This window comes from Triticum dicoccoides, chromosome 4A (genome assembly GCF_002162155.2).
Source record: "Triticum dicoccoides isolate Atlit2015 ecotype Zavitan chromosome 4A, WEW_v2.0, whole genome shotgun sequence".
Lineage (NCBI taxonomy): Eukaryota > Viridiplantae > Streptophyta > Magnoliopsida > Poales > Poaceae > Triticum > Triticum dicoccoides.
Genome location: NC_041386.1, coordinates 712,034,639 through 712,050,704, shown reverse-complemented (window position 1 = coordinate 712,050,704; position 16,066 = coordinate 712,034,639). Strand labels below are relative to the sequence as shown.

The window sequence follows — 16,066 nt, the reverse complement described above, 5'->3', positions numbered from 1 at the left end:
GCGAGGCGGAAAATTGCATGGGTTTTGGACACAAGGAAGATCAAGGGGCAGATAATGTGATCGATTTGTTTAATGGAAAAGTAGTAAAAGCGAGTATTTTTTAACGGAAATCTTATCTGGCTACGGTGAGAGCATGACAACGCTTTTCCTCACAGTTTAGTTGTATCGAGGGTGGTGGTTTTTTCAGAAAAACATGGCATTTTCTGGGAGGATGGCAGTTTGAGCCTTCTTTTCATAAATATCATGTTGTTATGAAAATACTGTCACCCCTCGACCAACTAAAATTGCCATCAAAATGTTTGCAAATGTCACCCTAGAACGTCAGCCAGATAAGAGGGTCCTTCAACAGAAATCTAAGGTGTTATAACTCAGATGTTTACCTTTTATGGAACACTAAATTTTGAGACTATACTCTAGATTACACAGTTTAAAGCAAAATCAGGAAATAAATGTCTGAAACGGAAGCAAAAAACCAGCAACCAGACCGTCTGATAATTGTATTACAGTAAGCTGGGGATACCAGCAAACAGAAAACAGCTCACACACACATTAATAGAAGCAAAAAAACACCCTGAATTTGCACAATATCCAGAGTTACTTAAACAAGTGGGGGAAAAGAAAAGACACACATCCATGTATAGATCTCATTACAGACTCATCTGGGACATCCTCGACCGGCATAAGGTTACCATGGGGAGACGCCTCCAGCATAGGATTGCCATGGGGAGATGCGTCAGGCAAAGGGTTACCATGGGGAAACCCAATAACATCGAGCCCTATGTTTCTACAAGGCAGGACGCCATCGAGCGAGGGCCAGTTTCCAGGGACGATGTCCTTCGGGCCGTCAACGGTGTAGTCCTTGTTCTCTCCAGGGGTAAAGTGAAGGAGGATATACCTGTTACCTTTGAACAGGTAAGCCTCCTTGCGTACATGCGAGGCAAAGGCAGCACTGATATCTCCTTCAAACTCAGAGTCGTGCAGACACTGAAACCCAACTGCTATGGGAGTTATAGCGATGAGTTCTTTCTTATAGTAGTTGATAAGAGCATAATTTGAGCCTTTGAATAGATATGCTTCACCGGTCACGGTGGATTCAAAAGCGGCATCTATCCCCTTCTCGAAGACGGTCCCTCTGAAGAAAGGGAACATCTGTCTAATGGTTGTGATCCCCTCTACAACGTAACCACCAGTGGTCTTTGGTGCGAAGTTTATCCGTGCGCAAAGGTTCCCAGAAAAGATGATTGCTTCAGCACTGCTATGAGAGCCGAATGAAGCGTCTATCCCGTACTCGGCAAAAGCAGTCCCTGCAAGAAAGGGGAAGCTATCGCCTATGTAGTGTGGGCCATCGAGCATCCTATCATTAGTTGATCCAGGCGCGTAGTTCACGAGAACATACTTTTCCTTGATGAAGATAAAGACTTCATTCCAATATGTAGATCGAAATGCAGAGTCGATATAGCTAGCGATGTGAGCCACGCCCTCTGCATAATACTCGATTGGAACATCATTTGTAGTTCCCAGCGATCGCCTATATGGCCACATACTCTCTATCTCTTCGGGCACATATTGAATTCTTAGAGGCCTTGTCTGGTTGTTATGATCAATGTACTCCATAATCGGATGCATGATAGGAATATCCCTTGGTGGATGTGACTGAGGATTGAAGTTTCTGTTTATGTATAGAACATCTTCCAATCGTTCGCCAAGCCCTCCATTCCTACAGTACATCAGGGCACACACGTAAATCTTTTTTATTATTGGAAGAAACTGCATCAAATTGAATGTCAATGAAGTAGAATCAAGTTATACGAGAACTTCTTTTTTAGATAAAAAGGGGTTGCCCCTGCTCCATGAAGAATAACGAAGCAATATAGTGTATGATACAAATGCACGGAGGGAAAGCAGAGTGCTTCCTCGGTGGGTCTGAGTTTCATAGAGAGAAAACACTGCAACACGGCACAAAATAACTATTCTACTCGGGGAACCAGTTGCAGTTGGTATTCTCGTGACGAAACTATACATAATGAAGTTTACACTGCAACTTGCAAGAGTAAAGAAAAATAAATCGTATTTGGTGCACTCCCATTCATGTGTACCACTTTACGGATTTTGCACTTGTGGGTTTCAGAAAGCTCATATTAGTTAAACATGTGAAAAATATGTGCACTTATGTACAAAGTTTTGTTATACAATACGATCATATATAGTCGCATGTGCTCTACAAACTCTGTGCAAAGATAGAATCATATGTATGCGCACTGCATAATTTAATTTGAAGATGTCAATATTTACTATTGGAAAAGCAAGCGCTCTGCCAATTTTGTTAAGTAACGGAAAACCCCAAAAGGGTACAAAGGCTATTTACAAAGGGACAAGAAAAAATGGCATAAATATAAATACAGCTTTACATTGCAGTCATAACTGCCAATTGCTTTTGAGTAATGCCCTTTTTTCGCTATGAAAGTAACATAAAAAATGGCGAGTGAGGAATCTTGGAAAATATGACATTTTGGCTATTTCAATAAGTTTGGTCGCTAACCCATTACTTTTCTACACAATGCTCATGTTATTTTGTTGAAATGCAAATGTCCTAACATATTATGGCACTATACAAGTTTCTGTGTGTGGAATTTCTAAAGTGTGCAAGTACACTGCCTCAATATGCATATGAACATGCCTTGCAGACAGCACTGTTCAGTTTTGTTGTTCTGTTTCATCCAAGTGCTTTTGGTAAATGTATTATCCCATCCAGCTCATACATGACAAAACTTAACGTAAAATATTGCAATATCATAACTAAGCTAATGAAAGGTTTTGAAATTAAGGAAGAAAGCACCTACGTACCTGCCGGGTATGAGCCGGAAAGCCTGCGCAGATCGAATATATTGTGGAGCAATGCCGACAAGAAAGGCTACCTCATCTTCATATAGCGGGCTTGTCTCGCGCTCACGAAATGTTTGAGCAAGCCAGATACCCCCAGGGGCATATATCTCATAGCGATATATGCGGGCTTGCCTCACGTTGGGAAACCAGGACCTGCTCAGGGTAGTGCTAAAAAAGATGTAATTGTCCGGTCTTCGGGTGATAGTAGTAGGCATTACCCCATGGTTCAGGTAAAGTTCCAAGTTGCAGTATATGCTGTTCGGAGTGTTCATTTCAAACCTCCCTTTAAATCCATCACGGAAGACCGATTCGTATGAGGTTAGATCAAACCGGTACACAGGGTTCGAGATATCCATACATCCATCGCTACTTCTGTACTCGATGTCACGCAAGATCGTAGTACTGTTCGAGTCCGAGGGCCTGAAATGAGTAGCAAAAGCACGCACCAAGAATTATACTAATGATAACTGTAGCAGTAAGTACTCATATTCTTCAAAGTGGAGTAACTAAAGTGGACCAGGTGATGTAAAATCTTGTGTTTATAATACTGTAGGTATGTACTGACGAATGGATTGTCAAATTGCAACTAATTAGATGATCCATCAGAGCATGCACCCGAATTCGACAATCCAATAATAATGCAGTCTTTCATACTAGATGATCGATGGAGCACCTGATATTGGTCTCATGGACAGAATCCACCATCCACTGGGCGTAATCCTCATCATCTTCAGTCATATTCTGACGCAGGCACGCAGCACCACCTCTAGATGGCACGTCTGGTGGTATCGACATTGGTTATTCTCAGCTCCTGGTCGATCTGATCCCCTGCAATAATACACTGAGGAGCATAGCATCGGAATAAACTGAGGGAAACTGAGTGTTTGCATAGCATATACTCAAAAGCGGAGTGTTTACAGACCTGGGTGTGTCTCGGCTCAGGCTCAGGCTCAGGCTCAAGCTCAAGCTCAACCACGCGCCGCCGCCGCCGGGACCAGGGGACGCCTCCGCCTCTGCCGCCGGGATCCACTTCCCTTCGTCGACGTGCGCGCTGGGGAGTCCTTATCGGAGGTTTGGAAGCCAGGAGCCAGCCCTGCTGCTATTTTATCGTGGAGCCATGAGCTGATGATGATGGTGGGCGCAAAAAACTCAAACCGCGCGCCAACCACCGCCACATGCATCGGCTGGAGTAGTACTACTCCGTACTGTTTAACACTAGAATAACAGTGGCCGATTGAGCAAGTGGAATGATCGTGGTCTTTTCTGCGGGGTCGGAATTATCATGGTTCGCCGCAGCGCTAAACGCGCGGTCTTATCTGGAATTACATACTACTCCCTCCATTCCTAAATGTAAGTCTTTCTAGATATTTTACTATGAACTACATACGGATGTATATAGACATAGTTTAAAGTGTAGATTCACTCATTTTGCTCCGTATGTAGTCTCTTATTGAAATCTCTAAAAAGACTTATATTTAGGAACGGAGGGACTACGTACAAGAAGACGGAAGGCGCGGCGAATGAGCCTGTTGCTGGCTAAATTGCAGCTTAATTTTTAGTTATTCGTGTTTATTTCCTATTGTCAGTTTTACTAAGTAGCGTGAGAAAATTACAAACTATTAAAAAGAGTACAAGTTGTTGGGTCGATTACATAATCTCTGGCATACATACAAAAATGGACAGAAGGGTACGATGAAGCGAACATTGGACTAGAAGTTTATACACTTCATAAAGTGAAAACAACCAGATTTTCTAGCTTGATAGCTGTCAGCGCGTATTATACTCATGTGATTGTTCCCTTCCACTTATCAACTTCGCTCATGATGTCGAACACTGAAAAGTATCATAGGTGCCAATAAACTGTGTTATCTATCATTCATTCCCCTTTCATAAGGCACCTTCAACAACACAATGAACATGTGGATTTCATCCGACTTAATTAGCATACTATAGACACATTTGATTTTTTCACTAAAGCTGACATGCCAAGTATTTCTCATATTATTTTTGACTAAAAAAATGAGAAATACTTGGCAAGCTTTACTTGAGGTTAGTGAATTGGTTCTGCATTAATTTTCTGTACATTCAAAGCCTTCGGCTCCCCTCATATTTTTAGCATTCACTTGATATGGTGATTAGATAACATGGTAACAATTACTAGAATATTATCTGGTCCCTCAGACCATGCATAGTAAAGCTACCAAGCATCGATGATGAACTCTTTATACTCTTTATAGGGAAGAGGACACAATGTTCAAATCATGAACCATGCTTTCGATTGAATTCTGCATTCACAAGATGAGATCATGAGCCTTCCGTGCATTTGAACTATAACATATGGCCAAGTATACAATACTTTTACTACATTCTGTATAGCCTCAAGCAGTCAAAACTTCTCTGATTACTCTTGGGGAGCTTCCAATTCGTGTGCTTGTGCCCCGGGCTTGTTTGTGGGGGTTTGGAGCTTGCTCAAAGATACCCCTAGTGGAAGGAAGCCAAAGCATCTGTTGCTTGTGGTTCTTGGAGAAGAAGGTGAGACATTTGATGCTGTGGGAGCATTCGTTGTTCCCCCCTCTCCAACGGAGATTAGCACACCCCCAAGTGTGTGAACTTTGGATCACATCATCGTCTCCACCGCTTCGGTTGTCTCTTTGCCCTAGTTTTACCTGTTGCTTCTACTTGCTTGTGTGTTGTCTTGTGTAGCTCACAAGTTAGTTGTGACATATCATATAGGGTTGTATCACGCAGTTGTATTTCTGGAGAACTTATATTTCCGCACTTCTCTGTAAATTCAACGACGAAAAGATTTAATTTTGGTAGATGCCTATTCACCACCCCTCCCCACATTCGTATCTTTGATCTTTCAGTGGTGCACTTATATCTAAACTGGCTGTCGGTGTCTGATTTTGCATTGTCTTCAGGTTTACATGCATTTGGGTTTACTGTATTTGTGCAAGTTTCGTCAGTGAAACATAATCTTTTGAAAGATGCAGAGTAAAGTTTTGCAACACTCTTGGATAGACAACAGATAGACAGAGTTCAGATCCTAAACCAGTTCAATTGAAATCTTACATTCATCTTGTAGGAAGAAGAAAGGGAAGGTCGCAGGTCAAGCAATTTTTGGCTTTTTTGAACATGAAGGCACAATGATCTTTTCCCGTGCGAGTTAACGCCGTTGAATCGAAAAATGGATGGAAATGTCATATAAAAACAAAATTTAGATAGAGGACCAAATAGAGACGAAATTATTTTGTAGGATCAAGTATGTTAGAAGGGATATCATAATACTCAACAAAATACGAGAGTACATTTTTCAAATAGGGCCAAACAAGGAAATCTCCCTTATACTATAAAATACATAGGTCATATCTATATCTATACCTACTAATAAAGCAAGGTAATATTCTTGATTTCGTCCTGTGATTAGTTTTTTTCCGTTAGTTTTGATCACGATTTTGACCTCATCAGGAAAACACTAACCGGGGGTCCATCACGTACGAAACGCTAAGGGGCGACCTGCAGGTGATTGCGAGGCGATCTCCTGACGACGCTAGGGTTAATTAGGGTTTTGGCGACGAGGGTGGTGAGATTACGGTGGTGTCTGGGGCGGTGACTGCGTCTCCCTTGATGCGGATTGGTGTAGCCTCTCTCCACTACGGAGCGGTGCCATGGCGGATAAGGCGACGGTGCACTCGGCGGAGATCCTGGCGACGAAGGCAATCCCGACGGCGACAATGACCTCGGGGAAAGCAATGAGTAGGGGCTCTTCAAGATCCCCGATCACGTGTAAGACGTCGGATCCTACTGCGAGCCTCTCAGCGAGGATGGGAGGGATGGTGTTGTTGGATAAGGAGGCGGAGGGTTTCATCTTTGAGGAACCAGATCAGATCTTGCCCAAGAACATCAAGTGGTCGGTGGTGGGGAAGGCGTTCTCCCCGCGACCGCTGAACAGGTCAGTGCTCGAGAAAACGATGCAGAGGGCTTGGGGTCTTCACCATGAGGCACGGTTCCGGGACATGGGCGACAATGTCTTCATTGTTCACTTTGGGAGCGAAGGGGATTGGAGGCATGCAATGAATAATGGACCATGGCAATATGATTTCAATGTCCTGGCCTTGAAGGTGGAGTATGAGAGCAATGTTAGGCCATCAGAGATGGTCTTTGACAGGATAGATGTGTGGGTCAAAATCACGGATCTCCCACTAGGCAAGAGAACGGATGCATTCGGGAAAGCACTAGGAAATTGGCTAGGCGAAGTTGTTAAAGTGGATGTCGACAAGGATGATATGGCTAGAGGGAACCAGCTGCGAGTTAGAGCAAGGATCCCGCTCTTTGAGCCTCTAGTCTGGGATTTCTTCCTCAAACACTCACAGGAGTATAAGTAGGGCACTTGGTATGACTTTCACTATGAAAAGATCCCACACTTCTGCTTTGAGTGTGTGCGTTTGGTGCATGAAAACGGGCGATGTGTCCCCCCTGTTGACAAATCAGCGCAATGGGGCGACTTGCTAAGAGCCTCACTGGGGAGGAGCACTGGCTCCAAGAATGGGGTGAAAGGAGTGAAGAATAACAATGTTAGCGCCAGTAGCTTTATGAGCTCACAATCTGATGGCAACAACAAAGAGCAGGACAGCCATGCTCGCGCTAGGGATGCCCCAGTAAAGCGCAACCTGAATGCTGAGTTTGATCGTCCCGAGGATGCCCGCATTGGTGGGCACAACCGGTGAGAGAAAGGGGTAGTTACCTCCCCAAGCAAGGAGAAGGTTAGGGGAGGCTGCCCGGAGGAAAGAGATTTGAGACATGAAATAGAGAGGAAGAAAGAGAGGGATCTCAGAGAACAACTCAAGGTGCAACAGTGGCAGAGGGAGTATGAGCACAAGCAGTATGAGGCGAGGAGCCAATGGGAGCGGGGTTCAACGAGCAGAGGTGGTGAGACCAGGCACGATTATCACCCTCACTTCCCCCCAGGAGAGAAAGAGGGGTTACTATGTTCGTAAGCCTCGGCAGGATTATGATGAGAGGAGGAGGAGGGGAGATAGCCCTCAAGGCATGCCAAACTTGAGGAAAAGAAGGCCGAGACAAATGTGGGTGCCAAAAGGGGATGGGGACAGGCAAGAGGGGGATGAATCGTTTGTCCGCGACACTAGACAAAAGACATCCTCTATTTTTGACCGTATTGAAGAGAATGACAAGGTATCGGCGGACCCTGCCACGGAGCGGGGCCGCCGGGAGCAATGATTATCCTTGCCTGGAACTGCGAGGCTTGGGGTTGGACTCGCCCGTTGGCGAGCTTCGGGACCTGATTAGGTCATACAACCCAGAGGTGGTGTTCTTATCAGAAACAAAGAAGAGATCCGGAGCGATGGATAGACTCAAGTGGAGTTTGGGGTTTACCAAAGGGGTAGCGGTGTATTGCAAAGGCAAGAGTGGAGGTTTAGCACTATGGTGGAGGGACCATGTTGATGTTACAGTTAGGCCGTGGTGCCAATATTACATTGATGCGGCTATGGCGTGTGATGGTTCCTCCTTTAGGTTCACTGGAATCTATGGAGAGCCATGCGTTGACAAAAGAACGAAGACGTGGGAGGCAATACGCTATCTTCGTGCCTAGGACAACCTCCCATGGCTTTGCGCGGGCGATTTCATTGAGGCCCTTCGCTAGAACGAGCAACAAGGTGGTAACCCGAGGAGCAGAGGACAGGTGGAAGCTTTTGAGGACTGCCTGACCGAGTGTGGGCTGGCAGATCTCGGCTTCTCCGGGTACCCATTTACCTGGGACAATAAGAGAGATGGTGCAGAAAACATTCAAGTGCAGCTGGATCGGGCGACCTGCAATGGAGATTTTGCTCAGCTCTTCCCGACAACCGAAGTGATACACGTTATGACAGAAGAATCAGACCACCAAGCAGTAATCATTAAAGCACAGACGACGGCGGGGGACAAATCCATGCGTGGGCAGCGGCCATTTATGTACGAGGCAGCGTGGGCGCGACATGAGCAGTACGAGACCATGGTGGCCGCTGCATGGGAGGAGGCGCATGCAGCCAATCAGAGCGGCGGGCGACTAGCTACAACATGCAACAGCTTGCGGGCCGCCACGAAATCCATGTAGGAGTGGAGTCGAAGGGTTTTTGGCTCCATCAAGAAGCAAATTGGCCACCTCAAAACGCAGCTGGTGGATGCGAAGGAGCGAGCAGCGAGGACGGGTTACAGACAGGAGATTAAGGAGATTGAGGACCAACTTCATGAGTTGTACGAACGAGAGGAGGTGTTCTATAAGCAGCGCTCACATGTTGACTGGCTGCAGGAGGGCGATCAAAATACTAAGTATTTTCAAAACCGTGCTTCGCACCGAAAACGGAAGAACACAGTCAAGGCACTTTGGCGCGAGGATGGATCTAAGTGTATGGATGATGAGGGGATGAGAAGGATGGCCGCCTAGTTCTATGCGCACTTATTCGCATCTGAGGGCTCGCGGGATGGTGAAAGAGTGCTCCAACATATCGATGAATCTGTGACCGAGGAGATGAATGTAAAACTCGGTTCCCCTTTCACGGATAAGGAGATTGAGACTACCCTATTTCAGATGGGACCTACTAAGGCGTCGGGCCCGGACGGCCTCCCGGCTATGTTCTACCAATGCCACTGGGCGTTGGTTAAGAACGATGTTTGCAGTGCAGTTCGTGAGTTTCTGGCTGGGACCGCTGCTCCCAACGGGTTCAATGACACGATTATCATAATGATTCCGAAAGTAAAGTCCCCAAAATTATTGTCGCAGTTCCGCCCTATTAGCGTATGTAATGTGTTGTACAAGATTGCGGTGAAGGCACTGGCCAACCGCTTGAAGATTGTTCTTCCTTTCATGATCTCAGAGGAGCAGAGTGCATTTGTGCCAGGCAGGCTCATAACTGATAATGTCTTGGTGGCCTATGAGTGTGTGCATGCTATAAGGAAGAGGAAAAGGAGGAAACCTATCTGTGCGGTCAAGTTGGATATGATGAAGGCATAAGACAGAGTTGAGTGGGATTTCCTTGAACAAATGTTGCTGAAGTTTGGTTTCTCTCATCACTGGACAGAGATGGTTATGAGGTGTGTGAAATCAATAACTTTCTTGGTGAAACTTAATGGGGGCCTCTCTGAGAGCTTTGATACCACCAGAGGGCTTCGCCAAGGGGAACCCCTATCCCCATACTTGTTCTTGTTTTGTGTGGAGGGCTTCTCTGCGTTGCTGAAGGAGGCACAGCGAGAGGGAAACATTAAGGGGGTGTCTTTTGGAGGGGGTGGACCAACGGTCACTCATCTTCTGTTTGCCGATGATACACTACTGCAGAATTGGGCTTTAGTGCCGGTTCGTGACGGCCTTTAGTGCCGGTTGGCGAACCGGCACTAAAGAGTGGGGACTAAAGGTCCCCCCCTTTAGTACCGGTTCGTCACGAACCGGCGCTAAAGTGCAAACACGTGGCACGAGCCAGGCCCGGGTGCGTGTAGGACATTAGTACCGGTTGGTAACACCAACCGATACTAAATGTTTGGGTGTTTTTTTTAATTTTTGCTTTAATTTTGTGTTTTCAATTTGGCTTTATTTTCCATTTAATTCTTTTTTGTTTGCTGGTATTTCACGATACTACAAATTGTACACGTTATGCATATATATAAATAGATTTCCTTGTACGTAGAACCGCATATATATATATATATATATATATATATATATATATATATATATATATATATATATATATATATATATATATATATATATATATATATATAATATATATATCATCGAATGTCTCACAGCCAACACCATTAACTATTCACACATACACATGTATATACATATACAATTTCTCCTACATGTTGCCTTGGTGCCTTCGGAGCACGATGACAAGTGGTTCATGGGGGCGGTAGCGGGTAATAGTATTCTCCTTTCGGATCTATGACCTGGTCAAGCAAAAATCCGGCTATTTCCTCTTGAAGTGCTTGTATGCGGTCCGATGGTAGGAGCTTATCCTGCACCGATCTGAACTGTTAAGAAGGAGATCAATATGCATGTGTGTTAGTTGTGTGACTAGATATCGATAATGGTGTGAATAGTGTTCTGACAAAAACGTACCCAATCCTGTTTATCAGATCTGCTCATTTCGCACGTCATCATGCGAATGTTCTCGCAAACATACTATGCACACAGATTATTCCCTGCCGCCTGCCTCAGGGCCTTTACGAGAATGGAATTGAATCAGATAATAATTAATCAAGCATGATAATTAATTAATGATATTGAAACAAGAATTAAAGAGATGGTAGCTAACTAGTACTACTTAATTACTTACCTTGGGTCGATGCCAAAACAACTTTTTTGGCCACGTACCTGGAGTCACCTTGATGAATTTTGCCCATGCCCTGCCTGCCGGCAAAGAAAATTAATAAAGGGGTTATTAAATAGTTCATATCAGGAACTAATAGTTAATAATGATTGAAATTACCTGTTGACTATCCCCTTCACGATGGTGTAGTCTTTATCTTCTTTAGTTAGTGAGTCCAGTAATTCAAATTTTCCTTCCTCAACTTTAAGGTCTAACAAGACCCAGTGCCAACTGCGTACGCACATGTTTGCATGTCTTAATTAAGCGGCATGTGCATAAAATTAATCAACTACCGTAAACCTTATACACTTAATTATTAACATCTAGCTAGCTAGTAAGCAAAAACAGAATTTGTAGTACAAGACAGTGTGACTCACAGGAAGTTGTAAGGAAGTAGTATATCTTCATTGGTATTGAGGCGCTTCAAGAACTCTAGCATGTTTTCCTCTACATCAGCTTGACAATGTTCAATCTGCCATATGTCCTCATTAATGGTATTTGGGTCAATGAACCCAACGTCATAGCGTCCAGATTTTTTTCATTTCATACATCTTCATCCTGCATATAATACCACAGAAAAAGAATATAGTTAGGATAATTACATGTAATGATTGATCAAAATTATCACTACATAACTAGCTTGAGACTTAAATTACAGAAAGAAATCACTTACAGACAATAGCAACTGACGATAAACTTGTCGAGTGCGTCTTGATTAAATAACTGAAATAGTTCTGGATACTCAATGGCCAGAGCTTTCTCATGGTAATAATGCTCATGCTTGACATTCACCATGAGGGACTCTCGATTGGAAATCTTGGTAATGTTCATGTACCATTGATGCAATTGATACATTCTCGTTGGGAGGTCCTTGACCTTGTCTGGATGGACCAAAGGTTTGCCCCGGACATATTGCCATGATATTTCCGATTCTTTAAGCGTAGGCATGGGCTCGATTTCGAGGAGTTGTCCAACAGAGATATTGAGCATTTGAGCCTGCATTATATGATCATCTGTTATTACCACATCGCCATGCTGGGGAACGCTAACGGTTTGCCCATAATAATATTTGGCGCGCGTACTACTCCTCTCATGTGTTGTTGGCACAACAAGCGGGGGGATCACTTGTGCCGCCTGTTCTCCCAACTGGGAAACGGTTTTCCCGCATTTTTTGCCAGCTGCTTGTTGGCTCGAGCTTGAGCTCGCTTCCTTCTGTAGTCGTGCTCGATGTGCCTTCCTGATTTGGCGCTCATAGTCCGAGTCAACAGGCTTGGGAGCTGGTTCTCTAGCCATACGAATGAAGTGGTCAATTACTTTCTCAGACACTTTCTCCTTTGACGGTGGTGCCGGTTTCGGTCCAAAATGGGCATCCACTTGGTCTTGCACTATGGCTGTGTTTTGCTCCTTAGTCATGTCGTAAGGCCTCTGAGGAAGAGGAGCGAGGCTTGGACCATATTTATATCGCTTGCCTTCGCCTATACTTCCTGAACTACCTCGACTCGTACCGCTACGCACCAAAGCTGCGGGATGTCTCTTCTGCGATTGCTGAGACAGCGGAGACGGCTGACGTGGAGTTGGACCAGGAGAAGTGGCCTGACGATGTGCCGGACTTGAAGCAGGAGGTGTGGCCTGACACGGTGCCGGACTTGAAACCGGAGAAGTGGCATGACGCTGTGCCGGGCTTGAAACCGGAGGAGTCAGCTCACGCGTTCGGGGACTTGGAGGAGGTGGCGGACTTCAAGGAGGAGTCGTCTCACGCGTTCGTGGACTTGGAGGAGCGGGAGTCTGCTGACTCGGTGGCGGACTTCGAGGAGTTGGCAGATGACGCGGTGTCGGTGGACTTCGAAAGATGATGCAATCCTTTCTCCATAGGATGATACGATGTATGGCCTCTCCCAGTGTGCGCTCGTCTTCACCTCCAGGAATGTCAAGTGTTAGCCCCGAATATGGGTCCACCACTTCATCAACCATGACACGAGCATAGCCCTCTGGAATCGGGATGCAATGGTAGGTTGCTTCGGGGGTAACTGGAAAAGCAACATCGTCCGCCACCTTCATGGATATGTTCTTCATTTTGGAGTGTAGCTCGCAGTTAGTGTTCTCTACGATGTCATCCACAGGGTATTTATCCAGCAGTGTGTCGCCCGGGGCAGAACCAACGCTGCTTCTCGGCATGGATGGGATGGTGCTATCCAATGCTGGACGATCATCCGCTTGCTGTTGCCGCTGCTGAGACCCCCTTTCCTGGCTAAGTGAGTCAATCTGCTGTTGCTGCTGCTGGAATTTGAGTGCCAGGTCCGTGTGCCTTGCTTCTAGGCCTTGAAGGCATTCTGCGTCCTGCTTCCTCTGCTCCTCCTCCAGCTTCCTTTTCTTATCCTCCTCCATCTTCCTTCTTGCACGGCTCCTGTAGTCCTCGTTCCATTCTGAAAAGCCCTCATACCAGGGAATAACGCCCATGCCTCGTGTTCTTCCCGGGTGTTCAGGATTTCCCAGGGCGCGCATAAGCTCGTCATTCTCTCTGTTGGGCGTGAACACCCCCCTTCGAGCTTCATCTATTGCGTCAATTATCTTTTGTTCGGCTCCTTTTAGACTTGCCTTCTTTGAAACTCCGCCTGTCTTCGGGTCCAACGCTCCCCCATGCGCATAGAACCAAGTTCTGCACCTGGGGGGCCAGTGCCGAGTAACCGGAGTGACCCCTGCATCCTCCATCTCTTGCTCAGACTTATCCCACTTAGGCAATCCCACCGCGTAGCCACCTGGACCCAGCCTATGGAACTGCGTCTTTCTTGCGGCATTTGCCTTGTTTTTCATCGACCGTTCCTTAGATATTTCTGAATCCTTGAAGGTCACGAAATCGTCCCAGTGCTCTCTTTGCTTCTCTAGTGTTCCCGTGAATTCTGGAGTCTTCCTTTCATTAGCGAGTTAGTTGGCCCATACAGTTTTCTTGTGGGTGTTGAATGCAATTGCCATCTTCTTAAAAGCATCGGCCTTGACTTTCTCCACATCTGCTTCAGTGAAATGATCTGGTAGGGTGAAATGTTCCATCAGAGATTTCACAAGGTCTTTTTTGGCTCTTTTATCGACCCAAGTAACACCTGGACGTTTAGTCTTTGGCTCTTTCCATTCTTTAATGGAGATCGGGAGTTTGTCCTTCACAAGAACTCCGCACTGACGAGTCCACTTGTTTGCAATGTTCTTAGGTGTGAGGGGTTCGCCACTAGGTTTGATGGATTCGATGTGGTACTTTACACCATCCTTCAACAATCTGCCCGGGCCTCGCTCTGTCTTGCTGTCTGTAGAAGCAGATTTGCTCGATCCGGAGGGCTGAAAGAAGAAAGATCGATTCGTTAATATATCTTCAATAAAAAAACATGTGATGATCACCATGATGCATGCTTATATAAATATACCTCGCCGGTAGTGTTTCTTATTTGAAGATCAGCATTGTCTGTGTCATCACAAACATTGTCTAATCATAATCATAGTTCATGACTTCATCAGCCCGGTCGTCGAGATCGAATATCTTTTCATCACCCTCTCCGGTATTGTTAAGATATTGGGAGCCATCATCTGCTTCATTCAGATCATCTAGCCTGTGAGGGCTGTGTATGATGTCGAACAATTCCTCTTCTCTCTCTCTGCCGGTATTGTCTGCCATAGCTTTTACTTTACTAATAATACAGAAGAAATATAAAACAATTTAGTATTCAAATTACAATGCATGGATGCAATTAATCAATAAGGAAAAACTGAATCTCGAATACATCCTCTCGAATATATAATCAAGAATACATCATCGTCTTAATATATATAATCTCGAATACATCGTCTCGAATATTATATATCGAATACATCACTGGCTAGGTACCTAATAAAGATCGAGTACTACAGAAGAATTTAGGGCGCCACTCGCGGTTCCTGGGGCGCGGGCGGGGCACACCCAAAGAGAAGGAACCATCACAGGATCATATCTCCGATCATCTGCCCAAAGAACCCGCCAAGTAGTGGAGAACCTGACGTCGTCCATAGCAGCCATGTAGCGATGGACGTGCTCATCTTCCTCCCTGACACGGCGATGCACCACCTCCGGCGGGGCCGGCTGCCTCTGCACCGAATGTGGCCCACGCGAACGCCACCAAAGAAGATCAGGGTCGACGACGGGACCCGAGGTCGGGTTCCTCACCAAGCGGTGCGCCCCTCCAGGTAGCACCTCCCAGTGCCAGCCCGGCGGAGCCCAGTCCCGAACATGGGTCCCCTGAAGCAGGACGTCGTCGCGAACGGGTCGACGGCGAGGATGCGGGCCGGGCATATCGTCGAGAACAAATACTATATGCCCGCAAAAAGTAACATTTTTTAAATGACTGGATTGTGATAACTAAAATTCTATATATATGCAAATTCTAACAATTTGACATTAATCTAATTCATCTAACTAAACTAATTCTAAAATTTCCTGATTATATAACTAACATTTCCACAACAATTCAAATATTTATATAACTAAAAAACAGAAAAATTGCTAACATTTCTATAAATATTTCTATAACTAAAAAACAGAAAACATTTATAACATTTCTATAAAACTAACATTTCTAATATTTATATAACTAAAAAACAGAATAATTTCTAACATTTCTATAACTAAAAAACAGAAAAATCTATAACAAACAAACTAATGTGTGTGGTGTGTGTGTGTGTGTAGTGTGTGTGTGTGTGTGTGTGTGTGTGTGTAGTACTGTGTGTGTGTGGACACGGCGGCCGGGGCGAGCTCACCGGCGAGGCGACGACGGGGCGGTGACGAAGGGGCGACGGGACGG

The 16,066-nt window shown here is 45.2% G+C and overlaps 1 protein-coding gene across 2 annotated transcripts; it reads right to left on the bottom strand.

The window, feature by feature from the left end:
* Nucleotides 1-479: 479 nt before the first annotated feature.
* LOC119288088 lies at nucleotides 480-3,926 on the bottom strand. 2 transcript variants are annotated; one of them, XM_037567710.1, is made up of 4 exons: nucleotides 3,806-3,926; nucleotides 3,557-3,724; nucleotides 2,845-3,303; nucleotides 480-1,717 (listed from the first exon to the last, which is right to left on the bottom strand). In XM_037567710.1, exons 2-4 carry the CDS (start codon nucleotides 3,676-3,678, stop codon nucleotides 595-597), a joined length of 1,704 nt encoding a protein of 567 aa, XP_037423607.1. In that variant the 5' UTR covers nucleotides 3,679-3,724; nucleotides 3,806-3,926; the 3' UTR covers nucleotides 480-594. The 2 variants fall into 2 exon arrangements, with proteins under 2 accessions (XP_037423607.1, XP_037423605.1); XM_037567708.1 differs by having other exon boundaries at nucleotides 3,557-3,711.
* Nucleotides 3,927-16,066: the final 12,140 nt, after the last annotated feature.

What these genes read in the sequence shown, in the direction of transcription:
- LOC119288088 (XM_037567710.1), bottom strand. Translation starts at nt 3,678, where the DNA reads ATGTCGATACCACCAGACGTGCCATCTAGAGGTGGTGCTGCGTGCCTG. An exon ending in GTCCATGAGACCAATATCAG is followed by an intron (nt 3,304 to 3,556) that starts GTGCTCCATCGA and finishes TACTCATTTCAG; the next exon opens with GCCCTCGGACTCGAACAGTA. An exon ending in TTCCGGCTCATACCCGGCAG is followed by an intron (nt 1,718 to 2,844) that starts GTACGTAGGTGC and finishes GATGTACTGTAG; the next exon opens with GAATGGAGGGCTTGGCGAAC.